Source organism: Bos grunniens, chromosome 23, assembly GCF_055505025.1.
Source record: "Bos grunniens cultivar Pamir isolate PY7600 chromosome 23, Bosgru_T2T1.0, whole genome shotgun sequence".
Classification (NCBI taxonomy): domain Eukaryota; kingdom Metazoa; phylum Chordata; class Mammalia; order Artiodactyla; family Bovidae; genus Bos; species Bos grunniens.
In genome coordinates, this window is record NC_141187.1 from 33,597,771 (window position 1) to 33,618,322 (window position 20,552).

At 39.6% G+C, this 20,552-nt stretch overlaps 1 protein-coding gene across 17 annotated transcripts in view; it reads left to right on the forward strand.

Moving 5' to 3' along the window:
- The first annotated feature begins 2,480 nt into the window (after positions 1-2,480).
- Positions 2,481-20,552, forward strand: part of SLC17A1 (solute carrier family 17 member 1) — a 249,724-nt gene continuing 231,652 nt past the window's right edge. For 12 of the 17 annotated variants that reach the window (XR_015152318.1, XM_086369967.1, XM_086369962.1 and 9 more), the window contains exons 1-5: positions 3,194-3,333; positions 7,543-7,717; positions 11,812-11,859; positions 13,230-13,314; positions 19,557-19,729. Coding sequence is in view for 13 of the 17 variants with exons in the window: in XM_086369967.1 (XP_086226093.1) it covers positions 7,661-7,717; positions 11,812-11,859; positions 13,230-13,314; positions 19,557-19,729 (363 nt within the window). In the remaining 4 variants the exon portion in view is untranslated. Of the gene's footprint in view, positions 2,648-3,002; positions 3,334-7,542; positions 7,718-11,093; positions 11,140-11,603; positions 11,692-11,731; positions 11,860-13,229; positions 13,315-19,556; positions 19,730-20,552 lie in introns of those variants that run through there. The other 5 variants (XR_015152317.1, XM_086369972.1, XR_015152316.1 and 2 more) reach the window with 4 other exon arrangements.

The following is a 20,552-nucleotide window of genomic DNA, read 5'->3' on the forward strand; positions in this document are numbered from 1 at the left end:
GAAGGACGGGGTGAAGAGACGGAGCAAGGTCTTTGAAAACACAATAAGGATTCAAATATAGGAGTCTGCCTTATTTGAAGGCATATAGAAAGAAAATATATAGAAAGAAAATGTAAAATCTGAAACAATCTTTAAGAATGGGATTCCAGGAAAAAGTCCATCAACAAATGAAAAAACAACCTACTTAATAGAAGAGAATATTTGCAAATGATATGTTTCCATGCATGCTAAGTCACTTCAGTCATGTGCAACTCTCTGTGAACCCATGGACTGTAGCCCACCATGGGATTTCTCTGTCCATGGGATTCTCCCGGCAAGAATACTTGGAGTGGGTTGCTGTGTCTTCCTCCAGAGGATCTTCCCGACCCAGGGATTAAATCTGTATCTCCTTCAGCTCCTGAATTGCAGGTAGATTCTTTACTGTTGAACCACCAAGGAAGCCCATCATATGTTTGATAATGGGTTATATCCAAAATATAAAGAACTCATACAACTCAATAATGAAAAAAACCCAACTTAAAAATGGGTAGAAGAACTGAATAGACATTTTCCAAAAGAAGGCATAAAAGTGGCCAACAGTTACATGAAAAGTGCTCAACATCATTAATCATCAGTGAAATGCAATTCAAAACTACAATGAGATATCATCTCATACATATTAGAATGTCCATTATCAAGAAAATAATAGACAACAAGTGTTGGTGAGGATGTGGAGAAAAGGGACCCCTGTACAATGTTGATGGGAAGGTAGTGGTGCAGCCACTAAAGAAAACAGTATGGTGATTCCTCAAAAAATTAAAAACAGAATTATTGCATGATCCAGCAGCCCCAGTTCTATGTATCCAAAAGAAATAAAAACAGTATCTCAGACATCTGCTGCTGCTGCTGCGTCACTTCAGTCGTCTCCAACTCTGTGTGACCCCATAAACGGCAGCCCACCAGGCTCCCCCGTCCCTGGGATTCTCCAGGCAAGAACACTGGAGTGGGTTGCCATGCCCTTCTCCAGGGGATCTTCCTGACCCAGGGATTGAACCTGTGTCTCTTAGGTCTCCTGCATTGGCAAGTAGGTTCTTTACCACTAGCTCCACCTGGGAAACCCCATGTTCATTTGATTCACTCCTTTTCATTGTATTTAAATTCCATTACACACATGAGTAGGCATTATGGATGATATAATAATTATCCCAGGAGGCTGTGGAGAAGGCAATGGCAATCCACTCCAGTACTCTTGCCTGGCAAATTCCATGGACAGAGGAGACTGGTAGGCTGCAGTCCATGTGGTTGCTAGGAGTTGGACACGACTGAGCGACTTCACTTTCACTTTTCACTTGCATGCATTGGAGAAGGAAATGGCAACCCACTCCAGTATTCTTGCCTGGAGGATCCCAGGGACGGGGGAGCCTGGTGGGCTGCCGTCTATGGGGTTGCACAGAGTTGGACACGACTGAAGTGACTTAGCAGCAGGAAGCTGTTCTTATACAAGGTTAGCTAATTCAACTCTACCCATTATTGACCTAAACCACACAAACATATCCTAATTTCTAGCCCAAATTAAACATATTCTCACTTAAGCTTTGCATTATCATTATTAAACAGTTGCATCCATCACTTCATCAGCCAGCACTCATGGTGGCCAACAGAATGGAGACAGATAGTGGTCTTAAACAACTGTGATTAAAAACTGGTCAAAACATTCAAATACTTAAGACTATATGAACATATTTCTAGTGCCCTGCCTCCCTCCAGTAGAAGCTTGGAAAGGGCCCCCACAAATGACAGGTTCTTGCTGAAGCTGAAGCTCCAATGCTTTGGCCACCTGATGTAAAGAGCCAACTCATTGGAAAAGACCCTGATACCAGGAAAGATTGAAGGCAAAAAGAGAAGAGGGTGCAGAACATGAGAGGGTTAGATGGCATCACTGACTCAATGAACATAAATCTGAACAAATTCTGGGAGACAGTGGACAGAGAAGCCTGGTGTGCTGTAGTCCATGGTGTCAAAAAGAGTCAGACACAACTTAGTGACTGAACAAGTGACTGAACAACAACAATCTTGTCACTGAGAGCACTAAATAGATGTAACTGACATGCTGAAGGCCCCGACATTCCAAGGCTGTGCCATGCTCCTTTGAGTCTCCAGAATAAGCATTTTTAATGAATATCTGGTGAACTGAGTTAAAGCACTAGTGTATGGTCAGGCCTCTCAAGGTGGCTTATCTCTTACTCTCTGTACATCACCTGCTTGACCTACACATGCTTCACCTACACTCTATTCACAGGAATGTGCTTTCCACCTGCTCCTTAGGCCAGAACGGCTCCACCTGCTAGTTTATTAAAGGGAAACAGCTGTGCTCATGATCGTTAACCTGAGGGGCTGGGAGGGAAGTGCCCTGGCTGTTGGTTTCCCTGGTAACTGATGAGCCAACCTCCTTGATGTCATTCCCCCTATAAATGGTAACCTCCCCAGGCCCAGCCCTTCCGTGTTTTGCTCCTTGGTTGCCGTATGCTGTGGAGGTGCTGCTCTAGGACCTGGCTTCAGACATATACGGTCTCCTGTCCAATAAGCCCCTGCTGTCTTCATCACTGTCTCCAGGTTATTTCTTTGGTCTCAAGGCTGGGCAAGTACAAGGCTTGCAGGGTGCAGAATGGTGAGTCAGCCAGAAGGTGGAGGAAACTCTTGTGAGTGCGAGATGTTAGGAAATAAGGACAAGGAACAGAAAGTTGCAGGGGTGACTCTGAACATTCGGGCTGTTCACTAGCATATGGGGCCTTGTGGCAGCTGTCTACTATGAGAAGCATCTTTCTCTTTCCATTATGTTGACAATATCCTGTTAACCACAGAGCCTCTTTCTAGTTTAAAAGTAGCAGGCCCATGATCATGGCTCATTAGATTCCAAAGAGATAGCTGGTGAATAAGCCACTGTTTGGGGTCTAGAACAGCTGTGTGTGGGATTCAGGACCCCCCATGGACATCAGTAGTGATGAGGGAATCCACTTTTGCAGCCATGAAGTTCAGGAATGGGTCGGTGAGAATGACACACAGTGGCATCTTCCCCTGCCTCACAACTCCATTGCTGCTGGGGCTACAAATGAGTTGCTTCAACATTTGAGACAGGAAACCCACTCCTTCAGCAGTGAACACATCCCAGGAGCAGTGGTCCCAGTGCTGACACCATCTTAACTCAGAGGCAACTAGTCAGTGCCATCGAGTTCACTAGTTGACCACTGAAGGACTGTTGCCAACTGTTGGTCAGGACAATAATGCACTTTTGCCCTCATCATTGGATCTTCCCCAGTGAACCACATTGTAACAACATGGCCCTGAGACTGGCAGGTAAGTCCCATGGTTTGGATTTGCAGCCTTATGGGGAAGAAAATTAGAAAGGGACTTACAGGTTTCACCTGTCTCCTCCTCCTGGGCCCCACCTAAAAGGACTAAGGTAACTAATCTAGGCCCCCTACTGGAGAAGGATGCCATTCTACTAACCCTGAGGTCTTGTTATATGATCTCGCCAGTATTCAGCCCTCAGCTATGGGGTCTGCAGGTGGATGGGTAGTGAGGTCCTCAGGCCAGGACAGAAGCCACAGGCAGGGGCGCCATTATCTCAGAATGCAGGTACTGCTTGTATTTTGCTTAATGGTCATGCTCTCCCCTGTACTGCGCCTGTTAACTTATGTCTCATCCCTAGTCTGAGCAGAGGAAATCTGTTCAGACTGGGTGACAATAGTGGTCTCCCTATGAAATGAGTTAGATTGCTGGGTCTACAGGGAGATGCCAATGTGGTCCTCCTTTGGACCTTCCATGAAAAATTGACCCAATAAGGGCCTGACTAAAGTTTGCCCACCTCTTAGACTCCTAACACTCTTTAGCTGCTATCATCTATATTGCATTTGTGGTATTTAGTTGCAATTCACCTCTGCATGCCTAACCCCAGGGTAATGTGGAAGGTCAGTAGTGGGGGAGCAAGATTGTAAGGATCGTGCAGGACGTATAGGGGAGGGGTGTTTTGTCAGGCCGCTCAAGGTGGCTGTTCTCCTGCTCTCTCTACATCTGCTCATCCCATGCCTGCTTCAGCTCCTCCCTACCCACACTACCGACCATCCTTCAAACTTGCTGCAGCCCCAGTTAATGATTGTTCTAACTTTAGATCAGAGCATTTCCATTATAATTACTTATCAAAGGGGCCATGAGAGGCATGCCCCTCTGCTGGTTTCCCTGGTAACCAATGAGCCAACTTGACTCAGTCCCCCACGTGAGCATGCTTTTCCCCCTGCCCCTTAGGCCAGAATGGCTCCACCTGCTAGTTTATTAAAGCAAAACATCAGCCCTCATGATGGTTGTTAACCTGAGGGGCTGTGAGGGATGTGCCCTCGTTGCTGGTTTCCCTGGTAACTGATGAGCCAACCTGATATCAATTCCCCTATAAATGGTAGCCTCCTGGCCCCACCACCCCAACCCAATTAAGACTGCTGCCACGTCCTGCCTGCCTTCCTCCCCACATGGGGTCTGTCACTCCAGAACCTGGCTTCAAACATGTAGGATTCTCTATCCGTTACACCACTGATGTTTCTGTCAATGACTCTAGGCTTATTCTTCAGTTTCGAGGATGGGCAAGTACAGGGCTTGCAGGCCTGTGGGGTGCAGCCCAGAAACCAATATCTTCCAAGTGTCCCTTCCCACTTCATTGCATGAGTTTCAAGCAGAACTATCTGTCTTAAAGAGATTCTGGTAAAACTGCTCCTTTAGTTTTTAACTGCAGACCCCTCTCTCCTCATGAAGTCTGAAGGGCTGAACCACACTCACTTTTACTCTCTAAATAATTGCCCCTATTTACTATGCCATTGTTACTGAATCGGCATTATTGAGATTCTGTGCCTGGCTCCATCATTCTTTTTCTTTTCTTTTTTTTCTGATTTTCCTCATTCCCAGAGGATCTTTAGTCACTTATGAAGACATTCCTGGTGAGAATTACTCCATTGGATTTCTCCATAAACCAAACATATTTTGATCTGACTATTATTAATAGAAACAGCTTAGGTTCATCCTGAGATAATCCCTACCTTAGCTATATGTGTGCTAAAAAATTAATGTAGAGGTTCTTTCCCATCAAAAAGAAATCTTCAACTACATGCAGTAACTGCAATACACATCCTCCATGTGCCTTAACCAGAATGCATACTAATTTAAGGTGAGCTTTCATTTCCAGTACCTGGCACCTATTTGCCTTCCTAGAGAGCTGCCTAGGAGCCTGTTTTGCCTACCAACAGGAACATGCCTGAGAATTTATGTCCTCCAGGAACAAGAGGCCAATAATTCATTGCCACAGAGATATAAATACTCCAGCTTCCTTGCTCCTACTCTGAGACAAAATCTACACTGTCTCTCAAACTCCCTAAGAATTGATCTGAAACTTACTTGATATCCCTTCTAGATCTTCTCTGATGGTTTTTCTTGAGAATGTGTGCTAATAGATCATTTTCATAGGAATTATTTCAAGATCTGGTTCTAGAGGATTTGATCCAAGACAACTGTTTCTACAAGGGAACCTAGGAGACAGTCTCGGGATAGACTTCTGGAGTTGAATCACTCAAGTCGGATGACACAAGGACACATTTGATATTAGTAAAGGTAGCAGTAGTCGTCTTGGCCTTCTGTAACAGTAGCAGAACATTGGGATGGGAAGTGAGATACAGGTGAAAGGGCATGCACTGGCTTAGTCAATACTTCTAGTCTTGAGAGATATGGAGAAATAGCAATTATAACAACTTCGAGGTTGGCTGTGTGTTGGTCAGAACCACTGAGGGACTCAAATGGGAGAATTATATCAGAGCATGATACGGAAGATCCCCTGGAGGAGACCTTGGCAACCACTCTAGTATCATTGCCTGGAGAATCCCCATGGACAGAGGAGCCTGGCGGGCTATAGTCCATGAGGTCGCAAAGAGTTGGACATGACTGAGCGACTAAGAACATGATATGAAAGTCAGAAAACCTCCATGCCGGCACATAGATATTACAGTCTCCAATAGAGGGAAGATATACTCTAAAGACTAGATTCAAGATTTGATTGTTAGATTAGCAAAAACACAAGACTATTTAAAGTCACCAAATGTCTTTTATGCTAATATCACATTTTAGATAAACCTGAAACTTATTTGCTCTGCTATGGCAGATAGCAGCCTCTCTGAAGACTGTTCAAGTTCTATTCTCTTTTCCTTTAATACCTAACAAATAATAAACCTAACATGAGACAAATAACTAGGTTAGATCCTGCTGCTGCTGCTAAGTCGCTTCAGTCGTGTCCGACTCTGTGCGACCCCATAGTCGGCAGCCCACCAGGCTCCCCCATCCCTGGGATTCTCCAGGCAAGAACACTGGAGTGGGTTGCCATTTCCTTCTCCAATGCATGAAAGTAAAAAGTGAAAGTGAAGTTGCTCAGTTGTGTCCAACTCTTCAGGACCCCATGGACTGCAGCCTACCAGGCTCCTCCATCCATGGGATTTTCCAGACAAGAGTACTGAAGTGGGTTGCCACTGCCTTCTCTGAGGTTAGATCCTAGTGTGTCTTAACTGGAATAGTTCTGGTCCCACTAAGGGAGGGGAGGGACTATTCACCAACAAAGTATCAGGGATCTGGAGAGTGTGCCTGAAATATGGGACCAGGGTTTTGGGGCAAAATGTAAGGCTGGATAAGGGAGACTTTGACAATATGGGGATACAATACTATGACTCAAGAGACTTGATGTTATATAAGCCTAAATGGAACACCTGAAATTGTCCACTACTGGCAAATTAGCAATTCAAAAGCAATACTGCATGGCAGGTGGAATAGCAGAGAGTAATGCCATTTTAAAAGATTTACAGGATACTAGGATGATGCCCTCTATCATGTTCTCATTCAACTCACCATTTTGTGGCCCCAGCAAAAATGGATTATAACAGAAGATGAAGAATTACCATAGACTTAATCCAATGACAGTGGGTGCTAAATCGCTTCAGTCGTATCCAACTGTTTGGGACCCTATGGACTGTAGCCTGACAGACTCTTCTGTCCATGGGATTTCCCAGGCAAAAATACTGGAGTGGGTTGTCATTTCCTTCTCCAGGGGATCTTCCTGGCCCAGGGATCAGACCTGCATCTCCTGCACTGGCAGGTGGATTCTTTACCACTAGTGCCACCTGAGAAGTCCACTTAATTCAATGGTAGTCTTAATTGCATATGTTTTGCCAGATGGCATATCGTTAATAGAACTTTATTTTCAGCATGTATAGAAGTCCTAGTTCCCAGAAAAGAGGAATACTTCCAGGAGTGGGCTCAGTAAGGGTTCCAAAATCCCTAAAACTATGAGTGCTGACTTGTCATGTTGGGATCCTCTTGCTGGTAGACCCGAGAGCAAAAGAAAGGAGTCACCAGACTGGCCAGAGTAATTAACCCTGATCATTATGAGATGGTTGGTTACTACTACATAATAGGGACAGGGACAAGTATGTCCAGAGCTTGGGAAGTCTCGTGCCCTTTTTAACTATGAATAGGTAATTACAGCAACTACAGTAGAGTTGTGACATCAAACCTCCAGAGATGAATTATTGGGTCACCATACTCTGCAAGCAACCCAAAGCAACAAAAGGACTGGCCAAGAGAGGAGACCTGTAAGAGGTGGATGAGGGAAGATGGTGAATATCAGTTAAGTCTTTGGGACGATTGCAGCTGCGGGCAGGTAATGTTTCATTAATTTTTTCTTCCTAAAGAATCAGTGCTATGAACTTAATTCAATAGAGAATGGAACTGGATAGTGTGAAGAACAGCAAGCTGTCAGTGTTCTGCCCGTATCTTCTGGGGTCTTTTACGTTTTGGGGCGTGAATACCAATGCCCCTTGTGCTTTCATTGGCAATAGCCAGCACACCCATCACTTGGTTTGAGGGCTGTCCTTGGGCTGCTGGAACCTACTTGCCGGTGCCAGCCGGCAAAGTCGATCAGGTCCTGAGAACATGCACGACACGGCTGAGAAAGAAAACTACAGCAAAAGAATACTACAACAAAGATGGGGTCGAGAGGATCAGACACATCTCCACAAAGGGAAGCGGTCTGACCACGACTTTATTCAGCATCTTATATTTATACAGGAGAGCGTGAGAAAGACAAGACAGTTAACATTTTTTCTTGGTTGATCTGTACATCTTACAAAAAGTCACAAGAAATCTTGACAGCATGGGAATGGCACCCTGTTAGTATTTCTTACACCAGATAACATTTCCCTGTGAGTGAGAAGTTTGTCCAGAACTCCAGGTGTCTGCAGTAAATAATTGCCTAATCTCTGGGGTGGCGGGACAGAGAGCTATGTTTGCAAGCAAACCCTCAAGGACTGAGGGAGCTCCCAGAGCTGTGTCCTTCAGACACAGGACCCCGTTCTCATGGGCAGCTCCCCGCACTACTTGACCTGTACTCACTGAAAGAAGTGCCTGGGGACTCAGGACCTCCCGGAGGCAGCCCTTGGCCAGTGATAGATAGATGCTGGCATATAAATACTCCAACTTCTTTAGCTTTGGTTAGAAAAACTCTGAGGTATGGCCTAGGCTATGCCCATTGCTCCCTTGCAGAATTAACCCCAAATTACCTTCCTCCAGATTTAGGTTGTTACCACACCCTTGTTTGCTCGCCTTTCTTTTTCTCCTTACTTCCCTACTGTCTTTATTGTTTTTCTGAAAATACTACCTATTAAATCACTTTTACAGGAATCTTGATCTCAAGGTCTACTTCTAAAAGAGGCAAAAAATTTATTCGAGTAATAATGTTAGTGTTATTTTTATATTAATATGATTATATTACAATAAAGCAAGAAAAGTAATTAAGAACCAAGGTGTTCAACATAAAGGGAAAATGCAAGAGTATAAAATTCAACTTTTAAAAAAATTGCTATAATATTCAGTTTGATTTGGAAATATTAGAATTTTTTTTTCCTAAAAAATACTTTTTCTGAGTTCTTCCACTGAAATAGCTAGATGCACCCCAATGCCCAGTATGTGGTCTCTTAATATTGTTTCTTTCTGAAAGGAACCAGCAGTCCTTTAGCAAGTCCAGGTCTGGGAACAGAAAATATATGAGGACCCTAGAAAATACTGTGTGCTAGAAAACAAACTATCCAAGATCACTAGGGTCATGTCATAATGACATAGGAGCCAGCTTGAAGGGACTCCTGCTGGCCAAAGAAGAGATAATTTGAGCATCAAAATAGAGTAAGGACTGATTCCATGAGGTCATTTTACTTGGTCATTTTTACTACGGCATTGAATTATTACTCTGAAAAGTTTTAAGTACTTATCCTGACTTTCCTATTAAATCTGTATTTCAGGGTAACCAAATATTTGACTAGGTGAATTTCCTTCCTATTTTGTAGAAAATTGCAGCTCATAAATGAAGGCACAATAGTATTCTAGAGTCATCATTTTGCAATTTATAATGAAATAACAGTTCTAGGTAACATTAACAACCACCAAAAACCACAGGTGAAAGGTTGATAAGTACTTTGTTAGTGGATAAGTCAAGCTGAGAATATCTGAACACACTGATCAGTTTTACTAAAAGTGAGACAACCTGCTGTGGTGAAAGCCAACAGACACCCCTACGAAGTACTCTTTTCCTGAATCTAACCAATTCTACGTACCCAGAGTTTTCAGGATGTAAGGGGATAAAGAAATACATCAAATGACATAGAAAACAATTAGTCAAATCAATTATTAGAATAATTCTGCAAACGACTCTTTTGTTGTAGTGTTTTAAATAACAGCAAATAGAAAATGTGGGTGGGTGGAAGACTGTTATGAAATTAGACCTGAGAGCCACAACAATTAAGTGTCATATGTGGATCTTGTTTGGGTCCTCATTTAAATAAATAGAGTATAAATGAATAACTTTGAAGCAATTAGGAAAATTTTCATGATATTAGATATTAAGGAGTTATTGCTTATTTGTTAGATGTGATGATGGCATGTTTTCCCAAGTCCTAATGAATTATATGGCCATTCTGTACTTTTTGTTGGAGAAATGACATGATATAATACAGAAAACCACTGTTGGGTATGGTATATGGAAACTCAAATGGCCAAATATTGAAAATTGTGAAAACTGGTTAATGGATCTGTGGTTATATTAGATTGATCTACTTTTTTTCCTATGTGTTTGAAACTTTCCATAATAAAATGTTAAACTTAAAAACTTAATAAGGAAAACACAGAATCCAGATGTAGAATCCAGAAGCAATTTCGAAGGGTATAACAAAGCAGTATAAAGCTTTTGGGTCAGCAAACAGAATGATGGTTCCCTCCTGGGTAATCAGTACCTAGAACTGGGGATATTGACACCAGATGGGAAGGTTGTTTGCTTAAAACATGGACATTAAACAACTGTTGACCTAGGACTTTCAGTCAATAAATGGGCCCCTTTCCCAGAAAATGTCAGAAATTGACAGCCTTTGTGTCAGATAGGACAAATAGTAAAAACATCCTGAAAGAGCCAGATAAAAATCAGCATAACCTGGACTTCAGAAAAAGAAAAAATCCAGGTGAATATAACAAGGTATCAAAGACTCTTGGGAAAATGAGTTAAAGTTTTCAACATATTGTAAAATATTTTTATTGGAGTATAGTTGATTTACAATGTTGTATGAGTTTCAGGTGTACAGCAAAGTGAATCATATATATATATGTATAAATTACAAGTTGTATATATAGCCACTCTCTTTTAAAATTCTTTTCCCATATAGGCCATCACAGAGTATTGAGTTCCCTGTGCTACACAATAGGTCCTTATTAGTTATATATTTTATATATAGTAAGTAGTGTGTATATGTCAATCCCAATTTTCCAATCTATCTCTCCCCCACTTACCCTCTGGGACCCATAAGTTTGTTTTCTGTATCTGTGACTCTACTTCTGTTTCAACATTTCTTTTTTTTTTTTTTTTAGAGAGAAAATAACTTGATCATGTTATAGAGCATCTTCTATGTGCCAAACATATGTTAAGCACTTTGAAAGCATAAAAAACTTTAAAATGCTTCAGTATGTAAGAAATTATAGTGCAAAATTTTTGATTTCAGGGCTTAGATGTCCCTATCCAGTAGCTTGTCTTCAAAGAGTTCCAAGGTAAAATGCTCCCAAGTACTGCTATAGACAGGAGGCTTAACAAGGAGAACTTACAGTCATTGCAGGGGAAGCCATGAGGGAAGTCACAGTCCTCAGAGAACACACCTCAGTAAAATGCCCCTCTTTCTGAGTAGCTTGAATACCAAACAGATGTGACCTTTGGAAGAGATGAGGGGGGATGGGGAGAGGAAACAAGAGGAGAGGCAGAAGGGAAAGGAGGGAAGAAGGAAGGATGGAAAGAAGGGAGGGAAGGAAGATGGGGCAGAAAGCCAGTAGGACATTTACAAAGCATTTAGAACACCATAGCATGCCTGTCAAAATAGCACTGTAGACATGGAGCCACCCTCAATAGAAAAATCCTGGAAACTCTTATGGGACAGGCAGGTTCTGCCTCCTAATAGAGAATGAGCCTGGGGGGTGGCAGGGCGGGGTGGGGCTGGGGGGGGTTTGTCTATTAAAGTCAGGAAATGACTGGCAGATTTCTAGGAGGTTTCTAGTCCCTTGGATGATTTTAAGACTCCCTCCCCTCCCCTGAAGATTCAAGGCAAAAATGTAAGTGAAGTTAAAAATTAAATTTTTAACTTTGACCTAGGGAGATCAAAGGATATGGTGAAGGATTTAAGTGGCTGAAATTAGCAAATCCAGAAATTCAATAGTTTTTAAATTTGACAGGCAAGTCTTCACAGGACAAAAAGGAATCACTTTTCTGTCCTAAATCAGGTTAGTAACTATATGCTTATATATTATTCATAAAGTGAAGTTTAGAATTAATTCTCCAGAAGGATTAATAAGGACGGTTTCTATTAGAGATTTTATCAAAGCTATTTAGCAATCTGAGGAAATTTGGACGGGGGAGTTGGACAAAACATATATTTTTATAGATTTTTCACAAGGGAAAGAAAAAAAACATTCCTAGGGATGAGTTTGAGGTGGACAGTTATGTCAATAAAGGAAAGAGAAGTGTGTATTGTGTGGTGTTTAGTCCTTGTGTATGTGTGAGTGGCATGGAGAGTACGTGTGCTTGAGGTGGTGGTGGTGTGTGTGTGTGTATATGTATACAGAAATAAACGGCAGCCCCAGATGTCCCAGTGGGTAATAATGGTGGTTGACAGACTGCTCATTTATATATACTTTACAAACCCAGCCTTAGAAATTTTAAGTATTTTTTGAGCATCTGATGTCATACATGCTGATATAGACAAAACTCTTTGATTCACCCACTTTGTCGAGCTTCCCACCGACAAATGCAGACCTGGCAGCAGGGGTCATTTTGTCCAGGGTAGTGAGGAGAATGATTTGCCTCTCCTTGTAAAAGCATTTTTTTTTTAATTTTTTTTTATTTTTAAACTTTACAATATTGTATTGGTTTTGCCAAATATTGAAATGAATCCGCCACAGGTATACTTGTGTTCCCCATCCTGAACCCTCCTCCCTAATCTCTTAGCTCGACGAAGGTATAAGAAAAACAAAGAATTGTATGTTACCTTTAATTCCTTTTCTGACATCCTTCCTTTCTTTTTGTACATCCAAGTTTGTTGTTTAGTTGCTAAATCACGTCTGATTCTTTTGCGACCCCATGGGCTGTCCTTGGTATTTCCCAGGCAAGAATACTGGAGTGGGTTGCCATTTCCTTGTCTGGGGGATCTTCCTGACCTAGGAATGGAACCTGAGGCTTTTGCCTCATCTCCTGCATTGTAAGCAGGTTCTTTACTGATGAGCTACCTTCAGTAATCTGCTTCTGTCTGAAAAGCTTCCTTTCTTTCACATTCCCTACAGGGTAGATTTCCTGGCAATGAATTCTCTCAAGTTTTGTTTGACAGTCTTTCTCTTTCACTTTGGAGGGATATCTTCGCTAGATATAGAATTATGGATTGGCAGGATGTCTTGTTTGCTTTTTAGAGTTTTCAGGTTTTCTGTGTATTTTGTAATCAACAAAAATATCATAAAAGTGAAATGTCAAAACAATGGGTACTGGTATGACAAAGCAAGTTTCCCTTGGATTAATGTTTTAAAGCAGAGAGAGGTGCTAGGTGGATTTTAACCAGTTCTTCCCTCTGTAATGCTGATGTCAGTGTGTTTTGCACTTGCAGGGGATAGAAAACAAACTCTTCAGCAAGAAGAAAAACAACCATAACACCATTATGCAAGTGGATAACCAGGTCTCTCCAGGGAAAGGTAGAAATTATTCTCTATGACATAGGCTTCCTTCTTCTTAAACAGGACACTATTGATTCCATGTGAGAAGATTTTGTCCATAAACACATGTGCTAAAATGTAAAGCATCTTAGAAATGTTCAGGAAAGGAGGTGGGGGGGGGGTGGAAAATATCCCTGCCACGATTTTCCATTAGAAAAACCCTAAATAAAATAACCAACATACCAAGATTATTCATACTGTTATTTTGATTCTTATACACCTGTCAGTTTATCACTTGGTAGAGAATGTCAGAAAGAGGGGGGACTATTTTGGTTCTACCTCAAGGAGACAGAGAGACAGATACATGGATGGAAGTGAGGCAGGATGAATGTTCTTGAGTCACTGCACCCTTCAACATCAACAGCTGGATATTTACAGGATTTTTTTAGATTGTTTATCTCAAGTAGGGCAGGGGAAAAACAATATGGAATTACTGCTATCAGATTAGCATTATATCTACACTAAGGGGGACAAAAATCCTAGAAGAGATGGTGGGCTACAAATTGCATACTTTTTCAATTTATATAAATATTAGTGGCCTATTTTATATTTCTTCTTGTGTCAATTTTGATAATTATTTTGGTATTTTCATATTGTCCCTTTGTATTCAAATTATCTAGTCTAGTGTCTGTGTGCTCAGATGTATCCAACTCTTTGTGACCCTGTGGACTGTAGCCCACCAGGCTCCTCTATCCATGGAATTTTAATTATATGTGAACATATAAAAGATATAAACATATATATATGTATATAAAATTGATTTCTGCCTTTATGTTTAACATTTACTTCTTTTTAGGATCTTTGGGTTCATCCATTGTTCATTTTCCAAGTCTTTGAGTTCTCTCTTTTTAATAAATATGTTCTGAGGTGTAGAATTTGCTCTTTCCAGAGCTTGACATGTAGTATCTTACTGTTACTCAGTCCCAAGCACTTTAGAACACTCCTTGTGATTTCTCTTTTTGTGTGTGATTTCTTTTTTTGAGTTTCAGATTTTTTGTTCTTTGTTTTTATTGACTTATAGTTGATTTACAATGTTATGCTAATTTCTGCTATACAGCAAAGTGACTGTTAAACACACCTATACCTTTTTTTTATATTCCTTTCTAAACTCCTATGATTCCTTTTTTTCAAGACTTATTTAGAAATAATTCATATTGTTTCTGGAGCAATGTAGAGAAAAGAACAAAACTCAGAAGGGTACCCTTAATTGACTGTGACAAGCCCTATCCCACACATGGTGAAGATAGCTTCCTCTTTGCCCTCTAGAGGCTTTTTTTTCCTCATCTAGGAATTTTCCCACTGTTTCCTTCAGATTTTCAGGTCTACTTATTCCCCTTTTGCTTTTGAGAATTTTAAAAAGGATGAGGTTGTTTAGAAAGCTTTGACGCAAGTCATCTCAGTGTGCATGTATACGTGTGTGGTTTGAAATGTTTTGCAGATGACCCAAGGCCAGTGAGTTTAAAGGCAAAGGAAGGGCTGGGTAATGATTAAATTTCTAAGACATTTTTTTCTTCCTTTTGCTCAATCTCAAGGTTCAAACAGGGCAAAAATTTTTGCCTCCTGGAAAAGGTTAGGAGGCAATGGATTTTCCCCTCACTGACTCAGCAAGTCTTTGGCATCTAAACATTTAAGGAAAGGGTCACTTACTAGACTCTTCCATTGCCAGGGCATTGGTGTCTGATTCCTGTTGCCCCGTTCTCTGGGAGGCAAAAAGCAACCTGAGATCAAATGTCTTCAGGGAAAAAATCTTCCTTCAATGATCAGTCTATGCCTTGAGGACTCTGTCTTCACAAAATCTTTGGCCTGAGTATCTCATCTTTCCTGCCAGATCATTCACACTTTCAATGAACTGTTAACTTTAAATAAATTTTTATCTAATATTCTTACCTGTTTACAAAGGGAAATCTGTCAAGAAACTAACTTTCCAGGTACTAATGTTACTTTTTTCACTTTATAATATATCTAAATGGAATCCTACAGTTGTACATAAAGAGCTTCCTCATCATTTTTTAAAGTTGCATATGAATTTGGTATGACTATATTATAATTTATTTAGATAATTTATATAAAGTTATCTAATTTATCTAATTTAAAATCTTCTACTGTTTCAAACAATTCTTCAAAAATGTACAATGATACAAAATTCAGTTCAGTGGGATCATTGAAAAAAAAAACTTATGTAACTAAATAGACTCAAATATGTAAAGCAAAATTAACACTATTTTTAAAAGGTACAAAAATCCTAATAAAACATTAGCAAAACAAATTTTTTTTTAATTTTTAAAAATTGCAAAAACTAAGTCCAATCAATCCTAGAAATGAAAGAATAGTTTTCTATTACAAAGTAAATAATTGTCATTCAATACAAATTAAAGAAGAAAACTATATGATGATCTCATTAGATACAAAAAAAATCTTTATGAGATTAACATTCATTCCTGATGAACACTATTAGGTAACTATGACTATGTGATGGACAGTACTCTAAGACGGCCCCTTTGCACTCTTGGGTGGAACCAAAGGGCAGAGGATTAAGCAGAGAGCTCAGAGGGCAGAGCCAAGGGCCATAAGGATTATCCCCAGGCCTCAATAAAAGTTCAACATTTGTCTAACTGAACTTCAAAACTCTTATTGATCAGTGACTTCTTTTAACACTCCATTTCTCCCCCTTTTGAAACTGGAATGTCCATATCAATTATCCTATGCCTGTCCCACCATTATAAGTAGAAACATTGCGAGTGTGTAACTTGTCTCTCTAATTTCACAAGTTCGCTGATAGATACTGTTCCCATAGTGGGTTACTTTTAGAAGCTTTCTCCGTATTTGTTTTAAATTTTGTAAATTTGAGCTGACATTTTGATGAGGATTTGGACTTGAATTGATAGTGTAATGAGATGAGACCTTAAGGAACTTTGGGATGGGGTGAGTATGTTTTGTATATGGCATGAACATGGATCTTCTGGGACTAGAGAGTGAATTGTTCTAAGACTGCCCACAAGATTCTGGCCCCATACACATCCCTTCAGTTATTTAAGCAAATGCCAAGGAAGGTGCTGCTTTGAAGGGACGTTGCAGATCTAAGCATGGTCCATAATCAGCTGATCTTAAATCTAGGTAGGACTGATCTAATCACAGGAGCTTTTTAAATCTGGATCTAGAAGTCAGAGAGCAGCTAGAGATTCAAAGCACGAGAAGCATTTAACAGAAGAGATTCTTCCTCGCTGGTTTTGGGGATACAGGGGGCCATGTGACAAGCAGCATAATGCACAACATCTTAAAACTGAGAGTAACTCTTAGCTGACAGTCAGCAGGGAAATAGCAACAGAAGTACAACAACCACAGAAAACTGAACTCTTCCAATAGTTCCTTCCAGAGAACCTCCACCTGAGAACTCATCTTGCCTGATCACTTGATTTTAACCTTTGAGACCAGGAGTGAAAAATCCAACCACATCATGCTAAAACTTATGATCTGCAGAATTGTGAGTCTTTTATTAAAAGGGTGCCATTTTAAGTCATTAAGTTTGTGAAAATTGTTTAACACAGCAATAGAAATAAATACACTTCATAAAGCATATCTACAAAGAACCTCCAACAAACATTATCCAAAATGTAAAAACATTAGAATTACTCTGTGTAAATCAGGAACAATGGCATAAAACCAGAACTGCTTGATACAATCAGTAATATACTCGTGGTTCTGATGCAATGATACCATGAAGTTAAAGACAGAAGGATAGGAAAAGAGATAAAATCATAATTTGCACATTCCGTACATAAAAAACCTCTCCAAATTAGGAGATGAATTTTTAGAAACAAGATTAACTTTTGGCTAGCTACATGAATATAACATCTCCCTGACTGACCAGTGGCTAAGACTCCGAGCTTCCACTGCCTGGGGTGCAGGTTCAATCCCTGATGGGGAAATTAACCCCCTGCTGCATGGTGTGGCCAAAAAATTATTTCTTTATACTATGCTATGGTATGCTAAGTCACTTCAGTTGTGTCCGACTCTGTGCGACCCCATAGACGGCAGCCCACCAGGCTCCTCCGTCCCCGGGATTCTCCAGGCAAGAACACTGGAGTGGGCTGCCATTTCCTTCTCCAATGCTAACCACAGACAATTTAAAACCTCTGCTGGGTTGTAATAACGGAGGTTCCATCCTCTTTTCTTTCAGGCTTGCCAACAAATGTGCTTTTGGATCTATGCCAATCTGATATGTGATCACAGTTTCTCTACACAATTTTTTTTGATGTATGTGGCCGGGGCATTATTCTGCCTACTACACATCCTTTTTTTGTGTGTGTGTCTTTTTAAATTTTTATCTGCACCACAGGGCATGTGGGATGTTAGTTTCACACAGGAGAAATGGAACCCACAACCCCTGTGGTGCAGGCACTGAGTCTTAACCACTGGACAACCTGGGAAGTCCAAAAATGTCCACATCCTTGCCAACACTCATTTCTTACCTTTTTTGATAAGTCATTTTCAAAGGTGTAAGATGCTATCCCATTATAGTTTTGATTTGCATTTTCCTAATGATGAGTAATGCTGAACATCTTTCCATGTACCTCTTAACTACATGCATGTCTTCTTTGGAAAAATGTCTCTTCAGTTCTGCCCATTTCTTAATCAGATTTTTTTGTTTTTGCTTTTTAAAAATTTTTCCTTTTAAATTGTGTGAGTTCTTTTCACTCTGCTCAATGTTATGTGGCAGCCTGGATGGGAAGAGAGTTTGAGGGAGAGTTGATACATATATTTGTATGGCTGAGTCCTTTTGCCGTCCCCCTGAAACTGTCACACTGTTTGTTAATTGGCTACATCTCAATACAGAATAAAAACAAAATTGAGTTCTTTTTATATTTTGCAGTCTAACCCCTTTCAGATAAATGATTTGCAAATGTCTTCTCCCATTCAGTAGGTTGCCCTTTCATTTTGTTTATAATTTCCTTTGCTGTCCAGAAGACTTTTAGTTTGATACAGTGCCCTTTGTTCATTTTTGCTTTCTCTGCTTTTGCTTTTGGTGTCTTATTAAAAGATCATTGCCAAGACCTATGTCAGGGAATTTACCATCTGTATGTTCTAGATGTTTTATGGTTTCATGTCTTGAGTTCAAATTTTAATCCATTTTTACTTAATTTTTGTATATGGTATAAGAGAGTGGTCCAGTTTCATTCTTTCACATGTGATTGTCCAGTTTTCCCAACACCACTGTTGAATACTTTAATATTTATTGAAGTATAATTATATAAAATAAAATATGGATCTTAAGTGTATATTTAGATGTGCTTTGAGAAATGTATAAACTTACAAACAAGACTCATAGAACATTACATTAGTTTAAAGTCCCATGATGCCCCTTTGCCCTCCTTACCAAGAGGGAATTGTTATTTAATATCTAGCCACATAAATTAATTTTGCCTATTTTTAAAATTCATAGAAATAGCATGCATAAAAATGGTATTCACTCTTTGGTGTCTAGTTTCTTTAGCTGAGCAAATGTTTGTTGAGATTCATCCAGATTGTTGAGTGTATCAGTGTTTCCTTCCTTTGTATTTCTGAGTAATATCCATTGTATTAATATACTACAGTATGTTCATCCATTCCAAAGATCCAGCTATTTTAAATAAAGCTGCCATAAACAATTCAGTACAAGCCTTTTGTAGATATGTATTTTTATTTCTCTTGAGAAAGGCCATTTGTTGAAAAGACTAGTATCTTCCATTGAATTGCATTAGTGCATTTATTCAAAAACATATGATCATATATATTCCTCTCTTTCTGGACTCCCTATTTTCTCCTATAGATGAATTTGTTTGGTCTCACACTAACACTGCATTGATTACTGTAGCTTGAAGCTAGCTCAAATACATTACTTTTTAAAAAATTTATTTATTTTAATTGGAAGCCAATTACGTTACACAGTACTTTTTTTTAAATGCAACTTTCTTCTGCAATGTGCACATATGAGTTTCTCAATCAGACTAGTCATGTAAGTTTTGAGAATAAAGTAGTTTGCTTGAGGGAAGGTCTTGTTGGTTATTCAGGGGACTTATTTCCAAGAGTAACTCAGGGTGTTTTTAAAAATGGTCCCTTTAAAATAAACATTAGGAAGGGCCACTTATTAGGAAGGGCCACTAGGAAATTTGGGCCCCTAATGTTAAAATATGTTTTTTTCCTCAGCTGTGTTAACGATGGATATTTTCTCTCGTACATTCCAGTTCCATATTTTTGTTCCGTTCGTTATGGAATTGCTGTCTTCCTGCTCCTCTGTAATGTTATAATAATGTCACAGCGTGTGTGTCTGAGCCTCACAATGATAGCCATGGTGAACAGCACGAAGCCACATGGTTTGTCCAACACCTCCACAAAGGAGCTCCAGGATAACATAAAGGTATATCAAAAATATTACACACAGTCATAAGTTTAAAATCCTATCTTGCTAACTAATTTGTGTAGAGATTGAATGTTATCATAATTGATATGATAGTAATTATTCAAAAAAGAAACTCAAGTCTTGATCTACCTCATCAGCAGTAACCTAAATGAAGATGTCCCATGACTAAAGTATGTCTCAGTATTTGTAAAGGGCAAGAGAAGTTTGGACAAGAGAAAAAAGGAAAACACCTTAAATAAGAAATAGAAATCAACACATTTTCTTTCTTATTTATGTTTTTAACTTACAGTATATTTACATGTTTTGTTAATTTCACCTACAGAAGGTAATGGGTTGATAACTATCAGAAAATGTAGTACAAAAGAAATGGAAATAGGAAAAACTATTTTTTCACTATAATTTTTTATGTCCCTTTTTTAATACACAAGCAAATAAAATATTTCCTTATTTTCACCCCTATTTACATTAAGAGTAATGCTCTATATGTAATGTACTGTACCCTGATTTTTTTTTAACATAAGCATCAGAACCAGGTCTCAGATTTGACACATATGTAGGAATTCCTACAGGGAATTTAAAATAACTGTAATCAATATGTCAGGGGTCTAATGGGAAAAGAATACAACACCAGAGAGGTAATGTCAATAGAGAGGTGGATATTATTAGAATAAAAAAGAAATAGTAGAAATCATGGCAATTATAACAGGTATAAAGAATGCCTTGATGGGCTCATATGTAGTATCAACACAGGTGAGGAAAGAATCAGTGAACTTGAATACACAAACTTCCCAAGCTAAAATGAAAAAGATTAAAAAATAAA